This window comes from Nothoprocta perdicaria, unplaced genomic scaffold, assembly GCF_003342845.1.
Source record: "Nothoprocta perdicaria isolate Ctin4 unplaced genomic scaffold, notPer1 scaffold_177, whole genome shotgun sequence".
Taxonomy (NCBI): domain Eukaryota; kingdom Metazoa; phylum Chordata; class Aves; order Tinamiformes; family Tinamidae; genus Nothoprocta; species Nothoprocta perdicaria.
The window spans coordinates 857558-884471 of record NW_020454949.1 but is presented as its reverse complement, the minus strand read 5'-3'; the positions used below and the strand labels follow the sequence as shown (position 1 = coordinate 884471).

At 37.8% G+C, this 26914-nt stretch overlaps 2 protein-coding genes across 3 annotated transcripts in view; both read right to left on the bottom strand.

The window, feature by feature from the left end:
• Positions 1 to 1775, bottom strand: part of FARP2 (FERM, ARH/RhoGEF and pleckstrin domain protein 2) — a 65180-nt gene extending 63405 nt beyond the window's left edge. Inside the window, exon 1 of the mRNA XM_026036348.1 lies at positions 1750 to 1775. The gene's annotated coding sequence lies outside the window, so the exon portion shown is untranslated. The remainder of the gene's footprint in view (positions 1 to 1749) is intronic.
• Positions 1776 to 7176: 5401 nt separating this feature from the next.
• Positions 7177 to 24795, bottom strand: SEPT2 (septin 2). Of its 2 annotated transcripts, XM_026036382.1 has the most exons (12): positions 24760 to 24795; positions 23327 to 23447; positions 20154 to 20240; positions 19377 to 19500; positions 18016 to 18150; positions 17592 to 17709; positions 15374 to 15475; positions 14928 to 15073; positions 14107 to 14190; positions 11513 to 11570; positions 9803 to 9915; positions 7177 to 9398 (listed from the first exon to the last, which is right to left on the bottom strand). In XM_026036382.1, exons 1-11 carry the CDS (start codon positions 24766 to 24768, stop codon positions 9811 to 9813), a joined length of 1089 nt encoding a protein of 362 aa, XP_025892167.1. In that variant the 5' UTR covers positions 24769 to 24795; the 3' UTR covers positions 7177 to 9398; positions 9803 to 9810. The 2 variants fall into 2 exon arrangements, with proteins under 2 accessions (XP_025892167.1, XP_025892168.1); XM_026036383.1 differs by lacking the exon at positions 18016 to 18150.
• Positions 24796 to 26914: the final 2119 nt, after the last annotated feature.

Below are 26914 nucleotides of genomic sequence, written 5' to 3'. Positions count from 1 at the left end.
CAGCCTTTACTGCTATCTGCATTCACAGGGAAACCAAGGCCAAAATTTTGCGCTAACCACGAGCAGCTTCATGGAGACCACGGGACTAGATGAGAGGGTGGTTTCAGTGTTGGGGAGCACGGTTGTCTTCAAATGCGTTGTTGAGCAGTCAAGCTCTGTTGGAAGCTTAAGGTGATGTGGAAAACAAATGGGCCTTTCCCTTGACTGGTGTAAAGCAAAATCAAGCAGCGCATCCTCCTAAAGCTTAGGTTAGATCTGCCTAAGATCCAGCTGAGGAGGCAACAGCACAAGACGAGTCGCTTCTTGCTCTCTTCTTCCCAAATTTAGCCTGGGTCTCCTTCCTTATCGGTGAGATCACTTCCAGAGAAACCTTGCTAGCCAGGATGATGYCAAGTTCTGCCCAGGATCTGATTTCATTGCATCGGCAATATAACTAAGCGTGAATCTGTGATTTCACACCAGGGTCCTGCGATTGCAGCAACAGGAAAAGCCTACTTAGCACAAGCAGACTTTTTGCARAACGACTAAAGTTATTTTCTCTAAAACTCCATTGAGCCTAAAACTCTCCTAACCTTGAGCTTAGTGGCAAGAGTAACTGTAAGGGCTGACAATTTTCTTTGTTAGGTTGTTGCTCTTCTTCTCCATAACCTCCTAGGGCTTGAAGTAGAGCACCTCAGAATATTACCTCGGGAGAAATCCTAATTTCCACAAGTGAGTTCTGCAACTCGTGTTGCACGTCATGAAAATCAGGGATTTCCCTGGTCATACTGATGTGAAAGCAGATATTCTAGCAGAGCTCGCTCGGCTGCTGCATGGTTTGGTACCTGCGGAATCAGAGGSCCAAGACGGGGCCCTTCACTTCGCAGGTCCGTCCTCTGCACTGGCTTCCCAACAGACACAGCGSTCTCAGCAGAGAGCAGCCTACGTGGCCTGTTGAATCTCTCCTCCGCCTGCCTCACCGGTGACAAATCTCAACATAACCAGCCACAAGTTGCATCAGAGCTCATCTCAGGCAGGAAAACCAAGCCAGTTTCACTGGAACTGCTGTAGTTTTTTTCCTTAGTCATAACCTACTCGTACCCTAAATGGTAGAAAAACGTGTGCAAGAACAGACTGAAATCATAGAATTTAATCTCTAGACTGTCAAAAACAAGGGGCAAGAACTAGACAAATGGGAACTGCTGAACAGTTGGAGATTTGATCCACACAACGAGCACAAAGAATAAATGTCAAGGACGGGCATGTCCCTTTCTGTAGCCAGACTCTTACGCCAGGTTCAGTTAACGTTAATTTTCTCCTATAACTCCAAGTGAGTATGTTCCCTAACATCATTGAATGAAGCTACTTGGAAAACTGGCAGAACTCACCCTCATTCCCCTGGTGCAGATACAGTGTCAAAGACACTCATTATTAGCAGCATCTTGCAAAACAAGCTAGAGAAACCAATTGTCATGATACAGAAGCTTTTAGACTCTATTTTTTTCCTCTACCTCCAAGCTTAAATATTTTTCTTTTCTTCCACCAATCTTAAAGCTTAGATCTAGAATTACACCTTCATGTGAACCTTTGTCTATTAAAAAAAGACACAAACACACAGGAAAAAAATCTGCTAGACGGAAAAATTACTTTTTTTTTTCAATATTAATCATCTACTTTGACTTCCATAACCACGTCTGTATTTCAAGTTAGCTTCTCATGGGGGAAAGTGGCAATTACAAGAAACAAACTAAGCAGCCCACGTGCTCATACCTGTGCGCGCACACACACGCTGCCGCTTGCTTTGCGAGAGCTTCCTGGCTGAGAAGCTGGCCTGCCTCGACACGTCCCTCCTACCCAGGAGGTGCCGTTCACAGCTCGGAATCAACTCTGCAAAATAAATAAATAAATAAATAAAGGCATCCAACATACAAGCTGCAAGGTGAAGGTGGCTGGGGAGCCGTGCACCTACTTGAATGGAAGTCCAGGCAAAAGCTGCAGGCGGTGCCACGGATTTTCTTCCTTCATAGGCACAGGGAAACCTCAAGGCGTTAAAGATAACCATACGTTGCCCTCTAGAGGTAAATCTGTCCCATTGCAAAAGAATATAAATCACCCCAAATTCCCTTCTATTTGTTTCAGAGTGAGTCTTTGGCAGATGTTAGTGCTCCTGTGGCCTAGGAATTAAGCAAACATGCCAATAAAACAGCAAAACCTCCAGCAAAAGCGTAACCTCTTCCATTTCCCACTCTGTCCCCAGACAACAGAGTGTCCCAGTTCTTTGGGCCAGGGACTGCAGAACATAATGTGCTGATGCTGAAGGTCAGGAGCTCCGAACTTCATGYGAGTATCTCTATGGCAAGCATTTGACCTGGGCTTTAGGCTCTTCATTATGGAAAAGCTTCTTAAAAATAAAGATGAAGGAAAAATAAAGGAACATTAAAATGACGGAGGAATTGCAAAGCATGAGGTACAGGAGCAGGCTGGCTCTAAGCAAAGCATTCTAAAGCCAGCGTTTTCCCCTTCTCTTAATAAGTCCGCTGCTAAGGCGGCGCAGTATCTGTTTTAATTAATGCTTTGCAGCAGCTCTCGGGGCGTGTTTGTTTATTCCATCTGCAGGATACAGCACGTTATCGTCATCCAACTTGGGAGCTCCCCGCTCATTTCCCAAGTGGGATTTTTCCCAGGAATGATTGGCACCAGCTCGTGGGGCGATTCCTCCCTGTTCATCCCATCGGCACCGATTTGCYTCTCAAGAAGCCACAGRGACAGCTCAACACAGGGAAGGTGCTGGTGGCTGCAACTCAATCTGACTTTTGGCCACTATTTGCCTTAAGSGGAGTGAGGTGCTTGAGCAGAAAGTTGCATCTGCCAGCCTTGGACCCTGGCTGGCTTGAGCCAAACATCCAATTTGAGTCACTCCACCGGTGAGGTGGTGTCCAACGCTAAGAATCCAAGAAGCACAGAAACCAGGGCATGAAACTAGGAGCCTGAGGCCACTCTGCACCAGCCAGAGGTAGTTTCTGAAGAGCAGGTTGTTTCCCGTCTCAGAGAGCTGGTAGCCTTCTCCGTCTTGCTAGATTTACAGGCTTTCATTGCCGTGGGCGGCAACGAGCTTCATTTGTCTACATGTATTTCAAGCACCGAAACTCAGCTTGCAAGGTTCAGGCTACATCAGAAAGATCTCGCCTTGCTGAATGCTGTAGCAACTCCCCAGCACGCCTGAAACTTCGACACACCTGCAAATTGCTGTGGGCCAGACCCTGACAACCTACCACCTCTGGACCATGCAGTCAACAGTTGGCCACCAAGCCGCTCCTCAGACAACTCTTGGCTTTCTCCTTGCATTCCCTTCATTTGCAGGTTTTGGACTTGACCGAGAATGACACCAAATTTGATTTCACCATGGGTGCTCACAGCAGATTGTCGGCTTCAGCATCACTCCAATCTTGATGTCAATAGCATTCCCAAGAGGAAAACAGAGCGCACCTATTTTTGGATGATAAAGACATCCTTAAGGATCCTGAGCTCTGTAACATTTTCCTCTGTGCTCTAGCAGATCATCAGAGCAGCTAGTCCAGGAAGATGAAGCTACGAAGCTGACAGGACCTCCTTGTTGATCCATGCAGGTCTCCTGCTTCCTTTGCTCAGTGCTTAGGATAGCCCCCAAGCCCTTAGGAATGATCAGCCTCATTGAATCTCTRTATTAGATATCTCTTCCATGCTTTATGGAAGTATCTACTGCAAAACATCCTAAGAAATGAAGAAAAAGCAAGCTGGTTTGGGCCCGGAGGAAATGGTTTTTTTGTTGTTTTTGTTTTGCCTTTTTTTTTTTTTTTAATAAAACAGTCTAGAATGGAAGTCTGCAGACCATATACACACACACACACACACACAGAGTTAATATTCTGATGGCATTCCTCCTTCTGGAAAGAGAAGCAAGATGCACTAGCCAGAATGCCTCTAAATGCAAATGAAACAAGGACAAAGTGATTTTCTTCCAGGCACTTCCATGCTAGGCAGTTAGGAAGCAAGTCCCGTACGATGGGTTGAGCACAGCACAAATCCTACGTGGTGCAAAATAAGCAGCTGGGGAGTCCGCTCATGGCAAGAGCTTGGTTGTTAATAGAGTGATTCACCTGACACCAAAGCTATAGTTCCCGAGCCTGAACTTCATTTCCTTCAGACTCCTGTGAAGATATCCTACTATTTTCCAGCTCTAATGGAAGATAAAGCTCTTTTTGCACCAGGCCTTTTGAGATTGCTGCCCAGGAGGGTAAACAGTGCGCGTGCATCCTAACGAGAGGGGGGAAATMCAGTCCTCTCTGGTTGGTTGTTAATGAAATGCCAGACATTCTTGTCTTCTAACATCACAGGACAGCTTTTCTTCTCAGTCGCTTCTCTACCTGTCTCTGAGGAAATCAGAGTGTTTATGGCGAGAGAGGGATGACTAATTTATCCACAGGTGACAACTCAATGGAAAGCTTAGGAGCCAAGCGATGTCAACCTGGCCCAGCCATCCTAACACTGAGAATGCCCTGAAACAGGAACACAAGAGGCTCTGCGTTATCTCCTTCCTCATTCCTTGCTGAAGAGYAAGACGGCCAGGGAAAATCCTCCAGACACTGTGCAGATGCTCAGAAAACGGAATCACTCCTGTAAACAACCCCCTGTCATTTTAACCAGAACAGAGGAACCCAGAAAAAAATATTACCCGGAAGGTACGGATGAAATAAGGGAAGAACGAGGATGAGAAACTCATTCGATTAAAAAAACCTAAATGTATGTCAACGGGCTGCCCACAAATTCAGTGTACAAACAGCACTTCCAACGGTAAACCAAGAAACACTTCAATGTGAGTGGCTAGATTTATTTTGCTGGTAGTGATTTTAATAACGTTTATACTAAAATAGTATCGTTTAGTATCTTTAACAGTCCTAATCTTCCTTTTTCTTCTCACTCAATGGGTACCTAATAAAAAGATTTGAGGAAAATATTGGCTTTAATCCACACACACCTCAATAGAAAGCTTGCAGTAAGTTACTCACTTTTGTGAGGGGGTGTACAGCTCAGTTTTCCAACGTTGTTTCAGTTGTCAGGGAGTTATCATTCTTCTTTATGTGCATAAAATTAATACATTTTACAGCCAATTCAAATTTTAATTACGGCTGGGGCTGCCCAGACACTACCAAGACCACAGTCGCAATTCTACAAGATACAATGAGAAACAGTTGCTTGGCCAAAAGGCCTCGCAATCTGAAAATCAGGGAATGCTGGAAAGAAGCAGTTTTGTTCAAAATRAACATGAAGAGTGAAACATCCACAAATGAAACCTGGGTTGTAGGACGGTCACTCCAGTTCCAGTTTAAGATGTTCTCTCTGTTCTTTGGTTCTAGATGTCCAATACAGAAACATATATGACTGGTCTTGGATTAACGTTTCAGCTCACCCCAATCTCACCACAATTTACTTCCTTATAGCAGGTGTATTCATCCTTACACTTCTTTATGGGTGAGTAAAAGAAAAAAAGCAAGACTTGCCTGTTGTGTTTTAGCATTCAGCATACCTGGTAAGAAAGCCTGGGAGATTTTTTGTAATACATTTTCCAAGAGTGATTTTATTGTGCAACTTTTAGGGTAACTCTTTCTCATTAGTCTTTTCCAAATTGGATTTGAAATCCATGAAACAATCTTCTATATTTGATCAAATGGATGCCATTCTGAAAACTGGAGACATAATCAGGATACAGAAAAAACAGTCTTCTCTCAAAAAATACATCCAAKATATTCAAGGATGCCTTCTTATTGCTCTTCCTCACTGCAGACTAAAGATGAATCTACCCTAAACATTTGAAGTGAGTAAAACAAGCACACTTTAAAGACATATATGAACATTCACAGCACGCAGAAGTCTCATGCCTTGTGTAGGATGACATGACCACATAATGTGTGCCTCCCAGCAACAACACAGCAATCCACAGGGAGTTTTCCAGCTTTCCAAGGCCCATAAGAAAGTGGCACATTTCAACRAGTGCTATAAAATGCTCTGGTGTTTAAGATTACCTCAGGAATCCATGAACAAGGACACAGCCTCATGCTGTTTATCTGTAACTACCCTGGGCTGGCTGAAGTAGCTTCATAAGAAGTTGTAAGTCCTAAATTATCTTGGAATGTCTGGGACAAAGATCACAGACCCTTTGGACACCTCCAGAATTAGGCAGCGTTCACTGGAGAACATGTTGACCTTTTAAACTCAAAGCATCACCCACAAAAAGCTGCATTTGATACTAACAACACAATTAAGAGACACAAAAATTTTGTGAGGGCTGCTGAAAAAGCAGTATTCCTCTAGGGAGAAATTTGGGAACCGTGCGAATACCCATAGGGAAACACACTGTACCAATAACCTTGGAATGTGCAATATTTAAAAGTTACATTTCACCAACACATCCTCCTCTCACAAATCTAATTATTTCCTTTACATTCAGAACATATGACCACAAACTAACTAATATTGCTAACGTGGATTACAACAAGGATTCATATGGGGGGGACAGGTAGCACTTTTATTATACTTTTGGCAAGTGGAAGTACCTAAAAAATAACAACTGTAAAATTTTTATATTAAGAAGAGTAATTCTAGCTATCAAATAAAAAGCTCTACAAATCTGAAAGCTTTCTGACTCCTAAAAGGAAAAGAACAGTGGTCATCTCAGGCAGCCACCAAACATCATCTACCTTTTGGCTTAATTACTGCAATCRGTAATTGAGTTTATGTGAAAAATGATCTGATAAAGGAGGTATCATTTTTGGAAGCCCACCGAATGAACCAGTTTTCTTTGCAAGAGCATCATAAGAAAGGGGAAGGGGRAAAAGATCTGTAGAGATGTCAGGCACCATAAACGATTTCCCCGAAGACTTGGGAAGAAGTAGCCATCCTAAATACTTCACTTAGCCATAAACTTGCTTTATCCTATGAAAGAAAACCGTACAGAAAGATTTCTCCTGCCAGAATTTGTAAATCAAAAGGAATTTTCATAAGAATCAGCCATAGTACTTTATCATGATGGATTATTTTAATAGGTACATACTATTTCAAAGAAGACAACGTTGCCTAAAACAATTCCACAGGTAGTGACCGAAGTATAACACAGCACTAAACACATGAACAACCTGCCTTTGTTCCCTTGTTAGCGTAAGCAGAAAAGACATGGAGCATCGAGAGGAACACCACAGTGGGTGACATGCACAGCCCCTTGGCATTTACTTGAGATTTCAYAGTCCTTCAAGTACTGGTTCCTAGTACTGCTGCAGCTTGCAATACTGGACTGACCTTGTATGTAAAGCCAGAAAYGTCGTGGAGTTTTTCTCCTTAGCAAAGAGAACAGCACCTGGAGCATGCTACATCCTGAATATTTAAGAGGGAGTCAGACAAATGGCTTCAAAGTACATGAATGCTGCAGGGGCAAAGCTAAATCGGAGCTCGTGCAACTGAAGGACAGCACAGGACCTCAAAATACTTAACGATTTAAGTTTATAGTAAGTAACTTTTCAGTAACTTTCTGACAACTGATTCACAAAATTCATCAAAAGACTTAGATGTAAGATGCTGTGGAATGTTATTTTATGACAATTCTTCCTATTTTCTTCTTAAAGGAAAGGCAAGACAAAAATATGGAAAAGCACATGCATTTCTAAATAGGTTTTATAAGCACTTATTTGATGAAAGAGGACTTAATACTTCTATGTATCTAAAAATATAAAAAGGTTCTCATTTTCACTTTTGTTGCAGTGAGGGAAGACTGAGTAATGTGCAAAACTCTGAGGATAACTGCTTTTGAGAAGAGCACTGGAGCTTCCTAGCAAAGCCTGCAATGGAGGATTTTACTTCATATTTTTCAAGATTCAAATATAAAAAAAAATAAACAGCAGTTTCAGGAAGATAAAAGTTTCAATTACTAAGCAAGCTGATATTTAATCTAGCCATTTAAGTACCACTGAAAATATATATTTAGCTGTAGAAGCCCTGTTCCTTTTTCCAAAGGAATATTAAAAATTTTATTTATTTTTCATAAAAGTCACCTGAGCTYTAGAAAGAGAAAAAAGTTGCAACTCTATTTATTTATAAGCTGTTCCGATAACATTTTGTATATCGGAGCACATTAGGAATCTGATAGCTGAATTATCAGAAGCCAAGCAGGGTGTTTTATTGCCTGCCTTACTGGTTACCATGTATGTAGCTGTACATGAGAGTTGTCATTATGTGCTACAACATGAACCATGCTATGTTGAAAAAGCTCTAGCCAAGGTTAAAAAAAAAAAATCTTATGTTACTATTATCATTAAGAAAAGTGACCTTGACCTTAAAAGAAGCCTGTAACATATCCGAGTGGCTTCACAATACTGCTAACTCCATCTTGGAGCAGGACCTTAAAATACAATTTGCATCAATCTTATCAGGCACAGCTCACTTGAAGAGACATGTGCTAGCACGTATTTTATACTAAAGTTAACTGTTTGCAATGCCCTAAAAAGGAGTATGAAAGTTCAGTAAGAATTATATAACTTATTGTGCTTTCACATATGGGAAGCACCTTTGCATAGAMAACTGTTCTTTAGGGTTTACTTCACTTAATATCAATACTGTTCTAGTTTGCTTTGCTACAACAACGCCAGAAAATAGTAGTACTCATTTATATTGATCTACAAGAAATTCCTAAGAAGTATTTGCAGTTAAAAAAAAAAAATAATCACAGGCATGCAAGGAGGTAATAATACATCCCTCAAGGTTAAAGCTGAAGGAAATAATGCCTGCCRTATAGAACATAGGATGCCCCTCAAGGAGGCATTTCCTCTTCTTGTTAAGACACAAGGCATGCCCAAATTTTAATTTCATAATTGCAGGAGGCAAGAAAATTGCCTGCTGCACTGAGCAGGAATGAAAAACGGCGGAGGATTTCACAGATACAAAATCTACAAAGTTAAGACTAGCCTTGCAAGACTTCCTAATTGAGTGACTATTAARACACTGGCCAAGACATCACTGACAGCTGTTTATTTCTAAGTATAATAAAAAGTTAAAAATAGGGGGTAATATGCCATATTAAAAAAAATAGTAAAAAGAAAAATCAACTAATGTCAAGCTAGAAAAGTTTCAGGGTCTAGTTTGTACCCCAATTCAACAAGAAAATGAAAATAAGCTCAATATAAGAATTACTAAACAGAACCAAAGTGATATGTGTGTAATATATAAAATACTGACTTACTACTTGTTATAAAAGACTTATCACAAAAGTTACCACAATRCATTTCCACATTTAAAGTAAACTCCAATTCACATGTTGAGCAAAAGSCATTCTTCCTGGCACACCATCATAATTCAACTTCCAAAGGTTCACTTCAGAAAAGTAAGTATAAAGTAACCTGCAGAAGGAGACAGAAAAAAAAAAACAAATCAAGTATCTTCTTACTCATACACTCAAAAAAAATGAAAACTTGTATATGTATTAGTGCTCAGAGTGAAACAATGACTTCATCGTGAATGTAAGAATCACTCGTTTACACAATTTTAAAAACTCCTTCCATAGTTCTTGCCAACATCCACATCACAGACTTTCTGGAAACCTGAAGATATATRTTGCACACGAATATTTGGTTAGGCTTCAAGTCATTTCACTTCACAAACACTAGTTAAACATTCAAAACTAACACAAGRACCAAACTATACGCAGACTGATTCTGTAAATGTTTTTCCAAAACTTCATAATACCAATCACGCTAATGAATTACTAAGAAAAATCCTGAAGAGAGCTGTTTGAACGCCTTACCAAAGACTTTATACATGGTGTCCATGAACAGCATTGCTGTCTCCTTCGCCGCTTTGCATCTGCATCTGCATTTGTGCCTGCATTCTTGCAATCATCTCCTGCATGCGACGAAGCTGGAAAGACGGCATAGAAAAATCCTTTAGAAACCTACCTCAGAGTATGACTTTTCACTGCCACCATATTATTAATTACTAATATGAAAGAAGGTGCACACATTTGCATTAGATTGGATTAGGATTGGATTTGGATTAGGTTGGAAATTTACCGACCAAAATAAACAGGTTTTATTACTGCAATATATTTTAAGCATCCCTAAATGGAAGTTCTGGCTTTCTCTGAAGTTAAATTTGTAATACTCGTGGTGTTGAAGTACTGAACAAGACATCATTACTAAGGCCAGTCAGAAGAAAAGGACATTATAGACTGTGTTTATGGCCCTTCAGTTGCACCTGTATTCGTCAAAAATACAGAAATTCGTCAGAAGTTCTCAGGATTATATCTTGACTCTCTTGCTAACCATGACTAAGTGGAAACAAGTATTGCAGGCAAATCACCCAAGGAGACACAAGCATTATTAAAAATAGAGTTCTACAAGTTTAACCTTAGAGCCCCGGAATTTTTAAGTACAGGGTAATCATCTAACTCAGCTGCTGAGATTAGTTCAGCCGTGTTACACGAGCAACACTTAGATATTCTTTTATAGTAGCAAACCACCTGACAGATGGAGTCATCCTCACTACGGAAATGGTTTTAGTTGCTTTCACGCACCTGCATTTCAAAAAGCATAGGCTTTTTTTGTTGCATTTAAACAACAACAAAAAGTTATGTGCATACTCTCAATTTCTAGAAATATTTGTCTTTGGAATTTTCCAAACCAAAATATGTCAAATTTGGGTTTAGCAAGCACTGGCGAGTTTTACTTTCTTAATAACTACGTCTCAGYAGTTTCGAGCTCATCTATCCTTCTGGAACACAAAAATTCCATGCCATCGAGTTCTACAACTTACAGGCTGTGTTGAAAGTACCTTTTTTGTTTAACTGTTAGATGTGAYCTGCTTTTTTGTATTTGCCATCTTGCCGTGCATGGTTATACAAGCTCCTTACTACAACCTTGCCTTCTGTCATCTACTTCCCAAGAATATTAGCCTAATCTTAAACAGAAGCTGCTTCAGTTCTCCATCCAGTTCAGCCTCTCTGTTAACTCTTCACTTCTCATTGCACTTTTTCTAGCCTCAGCTATACTTCTTTTGAGTGAAGAGGACCAAAAATATAGTGTTTGAGCTATGCATTATGCATTTGTCACAACAGCAGAGTAAGAATTTCCTTTTTTCCCCATTATTTCTGAGAATTCCTAACATTGTGTTCTCCATTGCTGTTGTGCTAAACTGACTTTTCCCTCATCTGCAAATATTAACTAGAGTGCTTTTTTCCCCATATATGAGGGTAGCTCTCTCTCCCTGTGTAATGTACATTATATCCGTTGATGGATTTCACTTCATGGAATCAGATTTCATTTGTTCCAGTATATTAATATTCTGAGATTCTTCCACATCTCTTTCCATGCTGTTTTGTTATCTCATCTTRCATAATTTTATATTAATAAATTCTACTGTCTTTCCCCTTTAAAATTAGCAAGATTATGTAAATCATTTGGCCTAAAAATAATAAAAGAAGAATAAAATTCCCGCAACCACAACTTGGCCATCTTACTTCAGCTTCTTTTTCAAGTAGAATCTGGTCTTTGTTTACTTCTTCATCTTCTACTTTCCTAAGATAAGACAAATATTGTTTAACAATATGCATACATGCTGGATTTTTCATTTCTATTGAATGCTTTGACAAAAAAAGATCTAAAAGAATAGACATTCCTCTTTTTTGTGAATACATAATACACGGAAAATGTATTAAAGCATTTTCCTCCAAAATATATATATATTTTYTTAGATTATTAGATTTGTTCTTTTCTTCCCTTCTTCCCCCTCCCCATCCCCCAAGCAAAACATTAATTTATCCCTCAGTCTTCCAGCAATTTAAGCCTAGAAGAAATATAAGATTCAGAAAGGCTTCTTTGAGTTTAGAACATGCCAGATCTTCCTACAGAGGTATGAATGAAAATTATTTCTGGTCAGTATTCAAGCAGAGCAGTTAAATATAACATTACCTTAACTGATCGCAATTTGAGTACCACATGGGTATATCAAATTCAGAAGTACTACAAACGCTCAACTCAATTCTTCTTTTTTTCATTGCTGAACTAAACCAATACAACTAAAACAACATGTACACCCAGGATAATCCTGGACAAGATAGGAACAAAAATATGGAAGCAACATATCAAGTACTTAGTGCTTTAAGAAACTGTGACTAGCTACCCCCAGGCAGAACCTTCCTTTCATTCTAGTTCTACCTCGCCCCTGACTTTACGAAGCACATGCTGGCTATCAAGCGTCTATAAAAGGCACGCATTACTTATGGAAACTTTTAGAGCAAGACAGGTTATTTAAACAGCTAAAGACAAAAAAGATGGCAAGCTCTTAACCCTTTGTTTAGTACTCAGCTAAAATGCTAATCCTTAAATAAATTAGCCCGCTTATCTTTTGATAAGATAAGAAAACTTCCACATGCATGTGTACAAGCAACAAATCACTGTACACATCTTCTCCTTGGAGGAGCCTTTTACCCACTTTTCCACTTAACAGTTGGAATGTTGATTATTTTTCTACTGAACTTCAGTAATTCCAAAAGATTTGTTTTGTGTAACATACACAATTGTACTAYAAACATTGATTATGCTCGTTAAAATTAAGCAAATGCTGTCAGCCAACATTGCAGCAAACTATTGCTTACGGAGAACAGGCAGTTTTATTTTGAGAAACTGAACTAGAAAGCATTTGGAGGTGCTGTATTCCCTGCTATTACATTTCTCCTATCATATGTTGCAGTGAGAAAAAAATCCTCTAATCAATCTAACCATAAAAGTGCTATCAAAAGCACAAACCAAATAAACGGATGTTTGCTAAAAGGTTAACAGAGAAATAAGTGGTCAAAAGAAAAAACCATCTATGCCTGAAAGCTTCTATGAAGGCCAGTGAATACAACCAACAAGCCCYGATTACCAACAGCTGGGATAGGTACAAGTTTGAAACAATTCCTATTAACTATCCTTGCATACAATAAACGCATCTACATCCCAATAGCACCTCAGAAATGCAAAAACAAAGATGTGCATCCAATTTAACTAAATTAGATAGAAAAAAACATGTTTTAGCTTCACAAAGATGCCTCGACTCAATAGCAATTTCCTGCCCTGATCCTTGGGTGAGGCTGCTTTAAGTCCTCTGAAACAGGTATTATTTGAACTCTGCACAGCCTGAGGTGACATTATATCTAAGGCCTCCATACATACCTGGATTACAAACATCATAACTTGGCAAAGATCTTTTTTGTAACTTGAACTTAAGACGACTGAAAAAAAAGTCTTCTTGCCTGAAGCGAGAACTGAACTTCTAGGCCAAGCTACAAGCAGATAAAAACTCTTTATCCTCAAAATTGACTGTGTACGATAAAACTTGTGTCAACAAGGGAAGTTTCAGGCTGAATAAGGCTTTCCAAAGTACATCAAAATGTGCAATTATGAAACCCTCTAGTGGTTGAAATAAGAGAAGCAACTGAAAAATCTAAACCACAGAACACTCAGTTTTCAGCAAGAATTGAAATCAGCTTTACAAACTCTGTTATTTTAGCCCAAAATGGGGGGCTCTGCCGGCCTCTCTTACCAAGACAGACCTGCCCTATTCATCACAGCCCAAAATAGTTTTGAAGGGTGTTACACTATGCCTGGTCTCCAGAGATAATTAGTTATTTACACCATCTCGAATAAAGCACTGCAGCTGGGCATAAGTTTCTCTTTTTAAAGACACAGTCCAGGCAAGACTGGAAAGAAAGTTTTTAATGTGTTAGGACTGATTTTTAACTTGYGTGTATGTGAAATGACTTCTAAAATTAGCTACATCTGCTCTACTTATTTACCTTAAACATTCCAATCCAAGCGTGTTAAAGCGCTAAGCAAGGCAGAGACCTAAATATACTCTTTTAATTTCACAGCTATTTCTTCATTTTTTCTTACTAGTTTTTCCTCATACTGAACTCCTAGGCACAAGTTGATCAACTGACCTTGGTGTTGTCTGGAACTAGTGCTAAAGATTTTATCAATTCCTAGCAAGGAAAAGATCACAGAAAKAGAGAAAACCCGAAAACCTAAGGTGAGAGGAGGGTAAAACTGCACATAAGCATGAGATGGCAACCTGCCGCCTCGCTTGAGCCTCTCAGAGCGAAAGTTCTCATAGTGAAGGTCTTGGGTCACCTCCTGAAGATCTTGCATATGAGTTCTGCAGGAAGAAAACTCTCTTTTAAACACAGCACACACCTGAGAACTTTAGCCACATATACAGTAATATTTTAATGCAGTTGTCCCATTAGGTCTTCTTCAGCTGAGGAAGCTGCACTGATACAACCCAGATGATTTTRATTTACGGGCAAGTACTCATTGCATAGCAGGAACACAGCACTGAGCAGGAAAAAGATTTGCAGGTTGACAAAATAAACATGACAATACAAAAGCCATAAGCGTGCTCAGTGTCTGCACCCCGTTGACTAATTTGAGAACTAACCTAAGTTAAATCCTGAGACATAAGCTGTCCTCTAGGTAAAGCCTTTGAGTAGGGGAAGCCGAGTGGGAAAGCATGGTGTGAGGGTGGTTTTTTTCAGATACATAAGCTCAGGTATTTTTAACAAGCAGCAGCTATAACTCCATCTAGCTTATGTTTCTGAGACTCGGAATAGCTGTACTACACTGCATGCAAAAAAGGGACTAGACAGATGATTGTTTTCATGGAATCGGTGAATAATTCCTATTGGAAAGGACCTCTAGAGCCTATCATGCCCAATCCCTGCTCAAGACAGGGCCAACTTGATCGGATTGCTCAAGGCCTTCTCCAGACAATTCCAAATGTCTCCACACACAGAAATTCCACGAACTGTCCCGACCCCCCAAGACCAATTCTACCTCCACAGTCGTTCCTTTTTTTTTCCCCMAAAAATACCTCATTGGAACTTTCTAACTTACATTAACATGGTCCTCAGCTTCAAGAAGTCATTGTGTTCTGGGTTCTCCACTTCAACTACACCCCACGGGTAGAGGCGACCTCTAACTTTTTTACCTTTGGCTTCAATCAATTGGTTGGATCCCACTACACAAAACGGGATACTGGCCTGAAAGCAAAATTCCAAAATTACTAGGTATAAGCTATAACAACAAGAACTCCGTGCATGACACTTGTTTTGCTCAGCACTTACAGTAAGAAGTCTGTAATGATAATTTGATGCTGTCAAAATACTTTAGAGAAAAAAAATCATTTTTATCACCATCTTCTTGATACCGAAGCCCAGACACAGAATTACAGTGGCCTCGGAGACACAGAGCATGCAGCTTAAAGACAGGTGAGCAGTCTGAAAGATATAATAAGCTATTTTTGTCTTCTCTATGTATGTAGCCTATGCATCTGGTTTTACCTTCAGGAGTCTGGTCTGCTCTTTAAAATCTTCATCCTCATCTGATTCAGCATCAGGCAGGTGATAAATCTTGATGCCATGCTCTTCAATTTCATCCAGAATCTAAGATTTAAAAGTATATAAGCAGCAAAAAATGGAGATATAAACRACTCTGTCTTTACACATGTATTAAGTTTTATGGTAATAGTAGTTAATCTATTATGTGCAAACTATCTCTTGAGAATTGACTGATCCAAACTGCTAGCAAAGTACTATTCCATATTCCATGATGATATTTAACAACCACTTCCCATAGACTCTCAGGCAGACAATAGTGCACGTTAACATTATGTGCCTCAAGAGAGTATCTCCTCAGTAACACCAATTACTGCACAGGAAACAAGATGTGCAGTAGAGCGTTACATTGTTCAGGCTCTGCTATCTTAYAATACCCAAATTACATCTATCACTGGTTTAATTTTAAACAAAGCTATTAAACAGTACAGCACTTCTGCTTTCTCAATTGCTCCTGTTTCACATCAGCTGCGACTGTAAAAGCTGAAGCTCTATCTCCTTTCTCAGGGATTACTCCTGCACAACAGTTTTACTTGAGAAAATAGTTTCCTTTTCTGAGCATGGATAAAGGAGTAAAAAAATAATGGCAGAAGTTCTAACTTTCTGATATAAAGATCTTTTTTTACAAATTTATTTACAATTTACAAATTTATTTCCATCATGGAAGTCTCCAACTTCAAGCAGTCAGTCTTCTTTTTTATTTCTTTTTTTTTTTTTGATATACAAATGCATTTTGCCTTCTGTTTCCCTCAGCTCCTTTGCATCTCAGTTCAAACTGAGATCGTACAGTTCACTCCTCAATCAAGTTGTAAATTACGAGAGAAACTTTATTTTAGGGGATGAGCATTCTTTTTTTCTGACAATTTTAGCTGTTCCTAAAACTGCTCAGTAATTAATTTGACTTTTGATATTCTGTAGCAGCAGACAGCCAAGGAGGAATCTTGCATGAGCTAACTTTAAATGGGAGCAGTTCTGAAGTCAGCTTACTGCAGGCAATCAGTAGACAGACTCAACTAATAGGAAAAAAAATATCTAACCATTTTAAAACTTCCTAAACATGCCTATTGCAGTAGCATTCCAATGAAAGGACAYTCCTGGCAACCAATCAAGAACTCAAACCCCACTATCCTATATGAATTACACACAAAAAAAGCTGTACTGCCTTTTTTTTTTTTTTTGCATTTTGCATCTTTTTAATTGAAAAGTGGTAACAAAAAATTAACAATTGCTTTGAATTCAAAGTCTAAAACTCCTGTTCTTGCTACTAAACTATTATATGAGGGTGATGGTGGCGAGGGAAGAACTTAAAAACAGAGCAGCAAATACCACTAAGTTTTCCCCCTCGCCCCCACATTCCTGACTGCTAGTTTTGAAGTGGTATCTGCAGCAGAAATCCAGTTGCCAGAAATCCAAATGTTGCTTTTAGAAAAAAAATCTATTTCTGCAGAACTCTAGCAGAACTGTTTCAAAGTAAAGTACACCTAACTTAGCCAAATTGCAATAAAAAATAAAGAAAATAAGGATTTTCAAAATAACTAAAAAAATAGCTTTAAATATAACAGCGAGGTCTGCATCAGCTGAGGTCTGCAGCAAATTAAATCTCAAGCATTTTTCTAAGATTGACCCTCTCACCAATTCAATATCAAGGCCTGAAACTGTTAAGGCAGCCAAGCCAAGGAAGACAGATTGCCATGCACGAGCAAAGAGAGGGATATACAAAAATACTTCTAAAAACCCTGAAAATCTTATTTTTCAAATATCAGAATTCTGATTGGGAATAATGCATGCAGATAACATTACTGCTGCTTTGGGATGGATCACACTGGCAAGGGGGCAGTTACCATCAGCAAATATATTTAAACGCGTTTAAATATTTGAAAACCTTTAAAATCCATTTATAACGTAATCTTGAATGTAGTCAATTTCCCATTTCACAGGCAACACTTAAAAGGGCAATTTCTCAGTTAAACACATAACAAAAGAGCTCACAAGATAGCAAACTGCAAACGTTTTCTTGATTTTAAGTGATGTCACCCTGTGTACAAAAAATCCTATTTTCCTTGGATAGGATGGAGTGAAATTGAATGCCTCTCTCTGAAATCATGCTGATATAACTCAAGCCCAACATTTTTCTCCAAGTTTGGAAAAAAAAAAAAAAAATTACCCTTTTCTTTAGCCTCTCTCGCTCCTTCAGAGAAAGTGTATCAGCTTTTGCAATCACTGGTACAATATTAACTTTGTTGTGTATGGCCTTCATAAATTCAACATCCAAAGGTTTAAGACTAAAATTAAAAGAGGAAAAAMGTTGATTTTAAATCAAAATGACAGGCATTTTCACACCAACATAAACAATAYCTCAAAAAAGAGAAAACTCCCTGGATTACAAAGTATTAATCTCAGGTATTTGTATCCATATTAGATGAGTGCAGAGCCTTGTATCTTCTCCTTAACGCAGAGGGAAAGGACATATTCGTTACTTCCAATGGCACTAATATTTAACTAATGGCAATCTGATTCTAAAAAATTAAGTCAATAGGCACAAAACCAAGACTCTGAAGTAAAATCACTTCAAAAATAAAATCATATACCCATGCCCAAATGGCGAAATGAAATAGAAGCAGCAGTGAACACGGTTATCTATGATATGTCTTCTGTTCAAACCACTCTCATCATGAAGATAGCGCTCAAACTGCTCATCAATATAGGAGATGATGGTCTTAAAACTTGAAAAAGAAAAAAAAAGATAGGAAAAAATATTCAGGAAATCATTTATCACTCAACAATTTTAGAGTTCTAAGGTAATATTAAAACATCACACATCCTGGAGAAGATTAATAGCCTTACACCAGTAAATTAAAGACATGTCTTYGCATGTTAATTAAATCCAAACAACTGTCACTGTAAATAAACTGCATATAAATGCACATGTATAYAAACATACCATGTAAATAAATACATTTTTAACTTTTGAAGCATAATTCTCTTGGTTCWCTACTTACCTTTTTTAATAGAATCAATTATGCATGGTCAATCTAAACTTTTTGTTCCAAATCAATGGAAAACACCAAATTATGGTGTACAATGCAACAACTAMCCCTGCCAGCAGCTGCAACACCAGAATCCTGCTACAGCAACACCAGAATCCTGCATCATTATTGCTTTAGGTTGCATCTGTCTACACCACACTATTTTAGGCATCAGTCTGGCAGAATATTTACTCTCCTATACATTCAACAAGGATAAATATTGCTTGCATAGACATATAGAAATCTTGCATAGATTGCACAGAAAAGTATATATTTCTTGCATAGAAAAATATATCCAGACATTGGTATAAATAAATATGACATTCCTTCCGATTCCCATGTGGGTAGGATCTAAAGACGGATTTGTACATGCATCAAAGACTGCCAAGCACTAGAGAAACTACTTTTTGGAGTATTGTTGAAGTTCTTGTGTCCTCAGCAGTTTCATTGCTTTCTAACTATAAAAGCAAAGTCAGTGACATTGGTCACTTAATTGGAATAAATGTTGTGTTGCTCTGTTTTTTTCCCCTTAATTAACCTCTGAAATTCGGAAAGTTTTTTGGGGGGAGTTACTGATGACTATTTCTAATGCGGTAAACCTACAATTTAGAACATTTTTAAATTTGAAGCAACTAAAAAGCAAGCTTCCTCAAAATAATAAAAGCTAATCATTTCTCTGACATAAAACATCAGATTCATCACATAACCAAAAATACACACAAAAGAAGATAATTATGACAGTATAATCACTGAAAAGAAGTATCAAAAGAGCCACTGCGGCCCCTTGAGCTGCCTATGGGTTTTGTATCATTATTAACATAGTCCCACTTCAATTACTTATTATTACCCCCATCCCCTCCAAGAGAGGGATACAAAATGAATGACACTATATATAGATCAATACATATACTCCATGTACATACCAATCTCGACAATTGATAGCATCACCATATCCTGGTGTATCTACAACTGTCAGACGCAGTTTCACGCCTCTCTCTTCTATTTCAACTGTTGAGGCTTCGATCTGCACAGTACGTTCAATCTTTTCTAAAAGACAAGAAACTTGATCTTACAGAATGGACTTTATAAAAATAGATCATTCTGAGACAAAATTTTAAAAGATTAAGTGAAGATTCAGTGAAAGCTGCAATTGTGTAATGAGCATTTTTTCCACAGATAATCTCTAAGTCATGATAATATCAGGGCAAGACACAGCAACTGAGCTCTTTTGAAAGGTTTTGCTTGATTTCAATTTCACATTTTTTGAAAAAATCTAAATACAGAGACTGAGGCAAAAAGGACTATGAAAAAAATGTAGGTAATCAGTAAACTAGGGAACAATACTAAATTTTAAAGTAAGGTTTTTTTAAAAGAACATATAATGTTAAAAGGGTTAAGTAATTGTCAGCTAATATGATCAATTACTAAAATAAATCTTTCAGCAACTAGTCAAGAGGGGAAAAAAAAGTACCATCACCCTCTATTTTCTCCTGATACTTTCTATTGTCAGATGATGGCATGCTTCAGTTAATAAACAGGAACAAGGGACGGGAAAAGAAAAAAATATTATATCTAGAAATTATTATATCTAGAATCACAATGGGTTGTAGCTAAAACACAAAAATGAAAGCACTGAACTCCAGGAAAAAAAAAAAAAAAAAAAAAAAAACAGTTAGAACTAAGAAATTAAAGTGTGTTACCAGCTGCTCCTGGGATAATCCTCTCTGGGTAGAGATCCGTCAAGAACAGGCTGTTTATTAATGTGGATTTTCCCAACCCAGATTCACCTGTGATTCAATATGAAGACAACATCACTAACTGAATAATTGATCTGTAAATAACCAGCTCAGTAAGGCCAGATGATATAATCTGAATACAACTGAGATTAATAGGCAATTAATATTCAAATGCTTATTAATTACCTATTAATCTCAATTGTATTCGTCTGACCTTATTTTTTCATGTTAAATATAAATAAATCTTTCAACTTAGGGCTAAAGATTGCTATTTCGTATTAGCAGCAAAAGTTGACATGAAAAGGCTGAATAACAACATACACTTTTCAGGTGTACAGTACACTTTCTCAGAGCTTTCAATGAGGATTTGTAATTAAAGCTACTAGTAAAGCAGACTTGCAATCAATTTAAAGTTAGACTTAAAGCTTCCTACACCACAGCTCATGATTTTTAAAGATGTGCTTTCCTGCTATCACTCTAGAAAACACAGATCATATACAGTGAGAAGCTAGATCATATAAAGGTTATATAATAGATTTGAACAGTGAAAACGATGTTGCTGAACTTTTTACATAGCCAGCCATCATAAAGTGCAATTTTTGCCCACTTTTTACAGTGATATGGCATAACAAGAAGAGGAAGGAAGGGGAATATGACGCTGTTGCTGAGCATACACAGGGAGCAATCTTTTCACTGATGATACTTAGTATCATCGTATCATAAATATGTTTCCGTCCGAGGGCTTTCCAGCCACCAGGATAGCCCAAAAAGCAACTCATTTGTTAAAAGCTGAGATATTCATCAGAATAAATGTCCACAGATTAAAAAAAGACCATTAAGTCACCAATGGGAGAGACGCGCAGTCAGATTAACTCAGCAGTCCCATGACGCCGCTTCAGCAAAATACAAAGAAGTTTGATTCTAACCAGGGGCACATTCCATACTTTCTGTTTGAGTAAATATTACATCTAAATCCAACCAGTTTTCCTTGTCGAGGACTAATGAAAAGAGCAGTTATGCTAAGAACTGGCCACAGTTTATTCAGTCTGAAATAAAACAACTATTTAGATGAAATCATAGCTCAATAACAAGCATAAAAATGATACTGCTGAACAAACACAACTGTATTTCTCTGGAACAACACAACCAAGCAGCTAAGTTATTAGAAACTCTAGTTCATATCTCCACAGGCTGTGACAAACAATAGCTTGGAAAATAAAAGAAGAGAAAAATTATTAGGTCAGGACTGTTAGTATAGACAGTGTTTAAAGAAATATTCCTCGCTTGGAAAATAAGAAATGTGTCCCCTTAAAAAAAGGAATACAGTTCAATGCAGGCTATACAATATCTCCCATGAGAGAAAAGATTTAAACCCCTATGCATATGGCAACAGAAAGAACTCACATTCCAAACTGTTGAAATAATCAACATTTTAAAGCATAGTTTATTTTAGCTTAATCTACTGCCTTCCTCTTCTAGTGCATCTTAAAATATCGCTCAAAATTTTCAACAGTTTTTGGAACTTTTCCCCAAGTTCTCTCACCGTAGTTTTCATTTATCCCTTAGGATACTGGCATATAACTACTCTAAAGTTAACTCCACCTTGTCTCAGAGTTAAATTTATTACTTTCCCTCACTCTGATACTCCTAGTTTATAAGCAAAAAGAGGTAACTTTCTGGTCTATATAATTTTATCCGTCTTTTAGCCAAACCTGTTTTATGTGGCATTATTTGCAATTAGTCTCAAAAATCTGGGGAAATTAAGTTCATTTACAAATGATAAAACTCATCTTTTTCAGAACCACCCAGATTTTTTAGGATGGTAGAACAGTAATCTCCAAAGAGTTAACATAGATACTATAATCTGAAATGTGTACATAAAGTGTGGCTTTATGCTTAGTTTTTRTCCACCAAGGTATCTACTAAGATGTTAAGCAAATCCAACAAAGCTAAAATAAAATGATTCTGAGTAATGAAAAGACACATTTAGCAAGTAGCATAACTGAATTYAACTTCCATGTTCCCATTCCCACTTCCTTCCTCACCCTCACCCCAAATGACAGTGAACAACTATCATAAATTTCTGCTAAGACCAAAATAGGGACACAGAATTGCAAGAAACACAACACAAGTAATGCTGTGGCTGCTCTGAGGCAAAATTAATGATGGGTTTGAGGACAGGCTCCTTCATAATTATTGTATACCAAAAAAGAAAAGTAACTTAAATACCTACTACCATTTATCTTCCCACCTCACTTGCTCTTTTACAGTCATAACTCTCGGACAAATATAACACAAAGAAGGAATTCATTTATGATGATGATAAATTAATCTTATTGTACTTAAACCATTGCACTAGGGTACAAAAGTCTATTTTAAGGTGTGAATTACAGAGTTTATTCACCAAAATTCCTAAGTTATGGCTCCCAAGTAGAATTCCAAGCAAAACGTAAAACACGTCCAAGTTGCAGTTGCTTCTGATTTGGAAATCTATTTGATTCACAAAAAGAACAGCACTCTAAGAACAGCAAATATGTCTGCAAACATGCTTTATTTCTGTTTCTAATATCCACAAAGATTCTCAATGAAATACCTAATAGAATTGCAATTTAAATTGTTACTTCTAACAGTATTACTGATACTAATTTAAAAAGTAAAAGCTTGCAATAAAAACTTTTTTCACAATAATATTTAGAGAAGAGGAAAGAATAGGTAGAGAGATTAGAATTCTGAATCTTTTGAACTAGGTAAATATAAAAATGGTTTAAATAGAACAGTCTTCTTGACACTATTCTTCTAACAAAAATAAGCCAGCAAAAAAAGGTTGTATTAAAACTCAGAAAAGTTGTAAGCTAAGTTTTAAATAGAATATATGAAGACAGTATGGCAGAAAAAGAGGAAACAATGATCACTGGAGAGCAAAATAAAATTTATTTGCTTCACTTGCAAAATTCAAGTATAGTTTGCAATGCGGAGAACAATTTAATATATTATAAARGAAAGCTAAATGCTACAGTACAGAAGAGCTTTCATATACTATCTGAAGGGTTGCAAGAGTATAAAAAATATTCACTTTAATTCTATACTACCTGTAAGTAGATACTAATTTTGAGGAAGACTCTAAAATGTTTCCTTACCAACCACCATAAGAGTGAATTCAAACCCCTTCTTCACAGACTTCCGATGAACCTGATTGGGAAGGTTAGCAAATCCAACATAGCCAGGGGTTTCTGGATTGGTAAACTGAGCAGGCTGTTGCTAAAAATAAGGAATAAAGACACACTTGTTTGTGGTTATTTCAAATGCTATAAACTATAATCAAAGAAAAGTGGGGGAAAATGAGAAATTTAGTGGATCTTTCAGCACTCCGAAGTCTCCCTTTGACTCTTTACTGTTCTTACTAGAACTTTTAAAGAAAAATGGATAAAGCTGCTTCCCTTTATCAGGGAATGGTGGGATATGGGATTATTGTTCCATCATTTAAACCACAGGGTTTGAAAGTTGAAACAGTTTTAATAACTTTAATAAAGGATCAATTGCATGCACCTTAAGTTTAAAAAAAAAGCTGTTTATTCATCTATCCAGTYCAGAACACTTTAAACAAAATAAAACCAAAATATATATTTCTTAAACTACAAAGTACAGTTGCTTATCATACTTTTTAAATAGTCTTTTCATACACAATTACAATTTTTAAAAGTCAGTGGATAGGGTTGATACATGCAAGTGAAATAGGAACTATTTCTAATCTTTTTAGCACATCCTAACACTGCTCCTGAACTGATGGACATCTGCTGGAAGTTATGATTAGAGCTCTTATGAAAGGAGAAAAGATACAATAACATTTCAGAAATSCAGTACTATCAATACTGCAGAGAAATCTGTAGATCTATTGGCTTGCCTTTTCAAATACATTGCTCAAACTCCGTCATTCATTTCACTGCCAATAAGCTGACATGGAAATTTTACTAATTATTTTTGTTATATTAATATTATATACCTATTAAGTTTTACCAAACGCACTGAACCCAGGATTGCTTCAATACTACACACCATGTCAGTAATGGTATTAAGCAACTAAGTTAACACACATTTTTAAAGGGGATTTTGCTAAACAGATCAGTTAGCCCTATTTAGCAAAGGAATAAGGATGCTAACAAGAAATTAAATCTAAGAATATTCCTCTCAAATTATTTCTAGTGAAAGCAGTAACAGAAGTTTCAGTGCAGAAATGTAACAAAGAGTGAGCCTCAGTGCCATTCCCTTAGCAAAATAAATCAATAAATAGATAAAAAGTAAATAATAAAAAACAGCTCAAAGATTATACTACATATAGGAAGGTACTTTCATATGCATTTTATATTACTGAATAATACTGTGGCTTCTAAACCTGAATTCCCTTATTTCTCTTATTTGAAGTGAATTCTCTTAATTTAAGAATTTATTTCTTTAGAAACAAACTGTCATGAAACACAACGTAACAATTACACATTTTCTGCTTGGAAATAAATACTTAAAATGATAGATCAATTTTACATTGTTACATTCGAATAGGGAATGTCATTCTTACCTTGGACATTTTTAAGGGAAGGTCAGGGACAAATCTGAAACAAAATGTTTTTCAGAGTATTAGAGATCATATGGTGTAGAAAAAGGCAACAAATGTAAGTATAATCCCCACAGTTATGCACAAAATTAAAAGAGGACTCTTGAATTTATTTTGGACATCAGAATTTGAATCAGTGCAAACAGTTGCTCACAGAACACCAGGGGCTGAATCTTCAGCATTAAYGAGGAGCAGGATTTTCAGGAGACATCAAAAATTTGATTCCTACCAATGGACAGCACGCTCAAGCAACAGGAATGGGAAGTGAAAAAATAAAAATTTTAGCCCCTTTTGGAAACCAACCAAACATTTTGGAAAAAAAAAATATTTATAGGAAAAATTTTTCCCCCCAAAGCTTAAAAGAAAGGCATGGAGATTTTTTTCTACTTAAATCTCCTCTCCACATTTCCTTTTACCCTGGGTGTACTGTAAAGAACTATTAGCTTCAAAATGAAAGATCACCACCTCCTCTTTGACCCGGATGCATGTAAATTCAGTCTCTCATTTAAACTTCTGTGGCCCAGATAAGTTTCCTAGACACAGCTGTATCACTTTGAGATAAAAAGCTGAAAAGAAAATCTCTTGTCTGGCATCTCCCTGAAGAAAAGCCTCTTAAAGCACCGAGACCTGCCAACACAAGAGGTTTTCTCTTGCCCAATTCACATGACTTCAGGAAACAGTATGATTTGCTAGGACAAGATAAAAATGTCAACAAATGTGATAACTTTAGGGAAAGAATTCCCTTTCCAGTTACTCTCTCCCACTTGTTTTCTTCTTTCCCAAAAGGTATCTGTTCCCTTTTTCCAAGCACCCATACCATTCTTGTTTTTAATCAAGCTAGCAGACACCTGCTTTCATTCTACCGATTTAAAATTGTCGTCCTCTGACCCCTTGCATCTTCCAAATCCACTCCTGGCTCTTGCAACTCTCTCTCCTCCTCAAGAGGAAAATTTTTACAGGTTACATGCAACAAGTCATCCGCTTAATCCCCTCAAATCTGTCCTCAAGAAGAATTTCTGCCTTATTTACAACTGCTAGTAACTGCTAGAGAACTAACCACAGTGAATTAAAACGATGTGTCTTAACAAACAAACCCTCAGGTGATTTCACTTCTTTCTACTGTAGTTTCCAGAAAAAATGCCATAGCCRCCAAAAATCTTCACCAATTTCAAACCAGGTTTGTCTTCTGCCTGGCATAAAAATCTTGGCCCCTTGTCTATCTGATACTTGTAAGCTGGCTTTGCCTTCAAGATGGCTTTTGCAAAGAATATTTAGTTTAGGAGAACAGGCCACTGTAATCAAGCGAATCAGCTTGATCTCACATGAAGCTGAATACGCTGGCAAAAAAATCCATCTTCCTTTTTACAGTCGCAGAAAGGAAACAAAACAGGCAACACATTTTTTTAGCCAGAATTTCTTCTTAAAAACAAATTCCACCATCTGCAAAGTCTAGATTTTCACCAGCAAGTCAGACTAAGAGCAATGAGGCTCTTGGCAACATCCCTTGTGAGATTTTTGTCTTTATGGAGATTGCTCTGATAACAACTCATCCTTCCCAGAGTGTTTCCTGCTGAATGAGGTCACTGATCTCTGCTCAACTATTCTCCATGAGGGCTTTTCAAAGCCAARGAAAGCTAAACCTGCACATCAGAACATTCCCAACCATTTCTGAGAGTGGAGGACAACTTCTCACAGCCACTGGGCAACAAGGAGGCATCTAAGCAGCTGGAGGAGTGACATTAGGGTTTAATACGTGCACCTCACGCAGAAATCTTTCACACAAGACCTTTCACATCAAATTCCCCTGAGGCCTGTGGCTGAAACTCTCCCACGCCGGCAGCAGCTTGCAGTCTCCGAGCCATCCAGATTTTCCTCTGGAGCAGGTCAGTCATGTTCCTTACCCACTGGTTTACTCAGCCCAGCCAGCATTGTGCGAGAAAGCATCGTCTGGAGCCCTGCGTGTGAGCGCAGAGCTGCTGCCTTACCTCTGGCTCGCTACTTTAACATCCCCACCCCCCTCTCAAAACAGGAAACTGCATCTTTGAAAGCCCCGGCCTGAGGTTTTGGCTGGGGGTTGGCACTTTTAGGCGATTTAAAAAAAAAAAAAAAAAAAAAAAAA